The sequence below is a fragment of the Crinia signifera genome, unplaced genomic scaffold (genome assembly GCF_055691185.1).
Source record: "Crinia signifera unplaced genomic scaffold, ASM5569118v1 HAP2_SCAFFOLD_80, whole genome shotgun sequence".
Taxonomy (NCBI): Eukaryota; Metazoa; Chordata; class Amphibia; order Anura; family Myobatrachidae; genus Crinia; species Crinia signifera.
In genome coordinates, this window is record NW_028142708.1 from 496501 (window position 1) to 502500 (window position 6000).

General features: G+C 43.1%; 1 protein-coding gene across 1 annotated transcript in view; it reads left to right on the plus strand.

Moving 5' to 3' along the window:
- The window catches only part of LOC146056334 (cytochrome P450 11B, mitochondrial-like), a 52533-nt gene that overhangs the window by 5968 nt on the left and 40565 nt on the right, over positions 1-6000 (plus strand). Inside the window, exon 2 of the mRNA XM_083168391.1 lies at positions 5155-5310. Within this exon, the coding sequence (XP_083024517.1) occupies positions 5155-5310 (156 nt within the window). The remainder of the gene's footprint in view (positions 1-5154; positions 5311-6000) is intronic.

Consider the following 6000-nt stretch of genomic DNA (forward strand, 5'->3'; position numbering starts at 1 on the left):
ACCGCCACTAGTTCCGCCTCTGACCCTGCTCCCCTTTCCCAGCACCATCAACCCTCATCATAGCAGTCATCATTTTGGTGCTCCTACCCGCAATATTTAAATAGAAACAGTGCACACATTCGGTGCGCGGCCCAAACAGGGGTGTGTTCTTGCTGGGAAGGGGCATGGCCACACAATAGTACCCCCAATTCAAATTATGCCACAAAGTAGTGCAAATTTATTCACATTATATTATGCGATGGTGTCCCTTATTCACGTTACATCACACAGTAGTACCACTTTACCTTATATACATTACTCCTCACATTATTCACATTATACCCTTAGAAAAAAATCCTGAGAAAATATTTTATTCTAAGCACCTCCATGGCCGCACTGCAACCCAGCACAAAGCAGTGTGTGCTGGGCAGAGGAGAAGAGCTACAGCTGCTGCTGTCACTTAAGGGGAGGGGGCCCGGGGCCCCCACTCTGCCCTTCCATCAGACTTTGGCCTGGGTAATTTGTACCCCCTACCCCTTTCTCTCGGCACCCCTGATAATACCGCACAGTAATGCCCCTTATACATGACACACATTATTAATGTCCTTATAACCATAATGCTCCTTACACATTATGCCAACCTTTATTAATGCCCTTCATACACATAATGACACACATAATGCCCCTTACACATATGGTGCACATTATTAATGCCCTTATACACATGACACACATAATGCCTGTTACACATGTCACAGATTATTAATGCATTTATACATGAGACACATAATGCCCCTTGCACATATCCTGAAAACTATTGCACAACCAACCCACCCGCAGACAGCATACACACAGCCGCTAACACTGTGACCTCTGCCTCTGCTTGGATACAGATGTTTCCTCATACATCTTGCCTCAATAGGCCATGCAGCTCCTGACCAGTTCTGCTAATGTTGGGTGCCTTTTTTGCTGAAAATGAATCTTATTTGCATTGTTATGACCAGGACACACAAGGAGCTTCCGATGATTAAAATATATGTGGCATGCCTATATTCTGTGTGCGACTGTGGCTGTACCTGCATACGGAATGCTATGTTACAGTGATTTCCATGAATACACTATTTCATATGCAGATACAGCCTCACTTACACACAGAATATAGGCATGCTGCATATCATTTTAATCAGCAGAAGCTGCTGATGCCCCTATGCATTCCAAATGCCCTAGGCAATTGCCTAGTTTGCCTATGCCTAAGGCCGGCTCTGGTAAATGTAAATGAGCCACAGTACACAGTAAATGTAAATGTTACACAGTAAATGTAAATGTTACACAGTACACAGTAAATGATACACAGTACACAGTAAATGTAAATGATATACAGTAAATGATACACAGTAAATGTAAATGATCCACAGTACACAGTAAATGTAAATGATACACAGTACACACTAAATGATACACAGTAAATGTAAATGATCCACAGTACACAGTAAATGTACACAGTAAATGTAAATGATACACAGTACACAGTAAATGTAAATGATACACAGTAAATGATACACAGTAAATGTAAATGATACACAGTACACAGTAAATGTAAATGATACACAGTACACAGTAAATGTAAATGATACACAGTACACGTAAATGATACACAGTACACACTAAATGATACACAGTAAATGTAAATGATACACAGTACACAGTAAATGTGCCCTAAATGATACATAGTAAATGTAAATTATATACAGTACACAGTAAATGATACACAGTAAATGTAAATGATACACAGTACACACTAAATGATACACAGTAAATGTAAATGATACACAGTACACAGTAAATGATACACAGTAAATGTAAATGATACACAGTACACAGTAAATGTGCCCTAAATGATACACAGTAAATGTAAATGATACACAGTACACAGTAAATGATACACAGTAAATGTAAATGATACACAGTACACAGTAAATGTGCCCTAAATGATACACAGTACATGTAAATGATACACAGTACACAGTAAATGATAAACAGTAAATGATACACAGTACACAGTAAATGTAAATGATCCACAATACACAGTAAATGTAAATGTTACACAGTACACAGTAAATGTAAATGTTACACAGTACACAGTAAATGATACACAGTACACAGTAAATGTAAATGATACACAGTAAATGATACACAGTAAATGTAAATGATCCACAGTACACAGTAAATGTAAATGATCCACAGTACACAGTAAATGTAAATGATACACAGTACACAGTAAATGTAAATGATACACAGTACACGTAAATGATACACAGTACACAGTAAATGATACACAGTAAATGATACACAGTACACGTAAATGATACACAGTAAATGTAAATGAAACACAGTACACAGTAAATGTAAATGATACACAGTAAATGATACACAGTACACAGTAAATGTAAATGATACACAGTAAATGATACACAGTACACAGTAAATGTAAATGATACACAGTAAATGATACACAGTACACAGTAAATGTAAATGATACAGATGTAGCGGGATTCATCTTTACAGGGGATGGCGATGGCGTCGCCATCGCCATCCCCTGCCCTGCCGCCAACTGTATGCCGGAAGGGGACGCGCGCGTCCCCTTCCGACGGTGCTGCCCTCGGTCGCCCGGTGCCCACACTGGGCGACCGCACCCCCCACAGTGGCCAGAGGTCCGCCCCAGCCCTGTCGAGCGGGAGGCGGACAGTATTGCATCCGCCTCGCCGCGCCGCCGCCCGGATACTGAGACGCGCGTGCGTGGGGGACGCACGCACGTCTCAGTCAGATAGAGGCGCCGTATTGCTGGCGATCCGCCAGCAGCATGCTGCTGGCGGATCGCCAGCAAGGATAAGCCCCGATACATCTGTACACAGTACACGTAAATGATACACAGTACACAGTAAATGTAAATGAAACACAGTACACAGTAAATGATACACAGTAAATATGCCCTATATGATACACAGTACACAGTAAATGATACACATTACATGATACACAGTACACAGTAAATGTAAATGATACACAGTACACAGTAAATATGCCCTAAATGATACACAGTACATGATACACAGTACACAGTAAATGTAAATGATACACAGTAAATGTAAATGATACACAGTACACAGTAAATGATACACAGTACACAGTAAATGATACACAGTAAATGTAAATGATACACAGTACACAGTAAGATACACAGTAAATGATACACAGTACACAGTAAATGATACACAGTACACAGTAAATGTAAATGATACACAGTAAATGATACACAGTACACAGTAAATGATACACAGTACACAGTAAATGATACACATTACACAGTAAATGATACACAGGACACAGTAAATGATACACAATACACAGTAAATGATACACAGTACACAGTAAATGATACATAGTACACAGTAAATGATACACAGTACACAGTAAATGATACACAGTAAATGATACACAGGACACAGTAAATGATACACAGTACACAGTCTCAGACTAGTGTCTAGTACAACATTACGTGGTCTCACTGTTTTTGATAAACAGCCTCCATATGTGGATCTATCCTACAAATTCGTCTGTATTATTGAATACATCTTGTGCACAGTTTCATAAAATAACACCACTATCTCACTAATGTAATTCTGTGCAATATTTAGTGAAATCTCTCTACATTATTCTTGTGTACCGGAACCTCCTCACCGTCATTATTCACTCTGCCCATACCCTCGTGTGATCAGATTCGATGCAACATTGAAGTGTGATGTCCATCCCGATCGCATCTTGTGGTGCTACAGTACCCGATGTCGCATGCCATCTTGGCGGCAGAGGTCAGCGGTAGAAGTATTTAAAAACTGTGCAGCCCTCTGATTGGCTGAGCTATCTCAGCCAATCAGAGTGCTGCCCAGTGTTTTAAACACTTCTGCCGCCACCACTGACTGACCCCCACTAGCGATACAGCTACAATGCCGCTCTCTGCCCGCCGTCTCTCACGCCGCCAGCGGTCCCCCCGGCCCCTTCTCCCCATTCCCTCCACCCCCCACCAGCGGATTGCATTTGAGCATTGCATGTGGTTAAACACCAGATTGCTCCTGCAACTCAATAAATATTATGTGCAGCACATAAGACCGCGAGACCCGACCCGCGCATCGCGTCGAATGGTACACATTTTGTGCATACAATCATTCGATATATCGGCCAGATGTGGTTGAGCTTGAATGATTGCATGCAATATCTCACTAGTGTATGGGCAGCATTAGAACAAAACGCATAAATAACAGATTATATGTTTAAAGGTCCCGAGTGATTGACAGCCAGTGATTGGCGGATACACAAGATTCACTTTGAAATTGTCAATTGTAAATGTTATTATTGTGCGTTGTGTTGCGGGATGTCCAGGTGTGTTACAGCCACCGGATGGTGACTGTCATAGATTTTACTTACGAACCCAATAAAAGTTACATTTTAATATTAAACCATCATATCACTCATCTCTATTCCAATATAACAAAAGTGCGCCCAAAAAGAAATCCCCTCTATAAATGGGGGGGTGTAAGAAAACAAACATCCAATTAACAGTCTGAATATTTGATTTCTGGGGGCAAATCCAGCAATTGTCAATCCATGTCCCCCCGTGTCGACACATCGGTGGTCGGGATTCCGGCGTCAGCATTTCATACCCAATCCCTACAATCATTGTATTGACACTTCTAGGTCAACATGACTGAAGGCTGACATGCAAGAAGGTCGACGTGACTGAATGTCGACAGGGTCATTAGGTCGACACAAGCATTAAGTTGACATGGGTACGGTCGACAGGTAGACATGGGGTTTTTCACTTTTTTTTGAGCCAACAGGTGGTATTCCATGCCCTGCCATCCACTAGGGCGCGGAGGGTGATTAACATAGTGTGCCGAGCGCAGCGAGGGTAATGCGGTGAAAAATGTCAGTGTCCATGTCGACATTCGGGCCAAAAAAAACCCATGTCGACCTAATGACCCGGTCAACCTTCAGTCATGTTGACGTTAATGCTTGTCTAGTGGTGTCTATCCGATGATCGGTACACCCCCCCCCCCCCGGCTCTCCCATAATCCCCAGTAATCCGCTGTGTAGTGTGACTCTGTCTGTGTACCTCTGCAGGGAGCGCCTGGGCACACACAGCAGTGTGAATATAATGCTTCCTCAGGACGTCGCACGACTCTTCCAGTCTGAGGGGGTGTTTCCCCGCAGGATGACCATCGAGGCCTGGGCAACACACCGGGAGCTGCGGAACCACAAGTGCGGCGTGTTCCTGCTGTAAGTGCCACATATATATATACACACACACACCGGGAGCTGCGGAACCACAAGTGCGGCGTGTTCCTGCTGTAAGTGACATATATATATATACTCACACACACACACACCGGGAGCTGCGGAACCACAAGTGCGGCGTGTTCCTGCTGTAAGTGCCAAATATATATATGTATATATATACACACACACACACACACACACACCGGGAGCTGCGGAACCACAAGTGTGGCGTGTTCCTGCTGTAAGTGACATATATATATATACACACACACACAGCGGGAGCTGCGGAACCACAAGTGTGGCGTGTTCCTGCTGTAAGTGACATATATATATATACACACACACACACACACACCGGGAGCTGCGGAACCACAAGTGCGGCATGTTCCTGCTGTAAGTGCCAAATATATATATACACACACACACACCGGGAGCTGCGGAACCACAAGTGCGGCGTGTTCCTGCTGTAAGTGACATATATATATATACACACACACACCGGGAGCTGCGGAACCACAGGTGCGGCGTGTTCCTGCTGTAAGTGACATATATATATATACACACACACACACACACACACCGGGAGCTGCAGAACCACAAGTGCGGCGTGTTCCTGCTGTAAGTGACATATATATATACACACACACACACACACCGGGAGCTGCGGAACCACAAGTGCGGCGTGTTCCT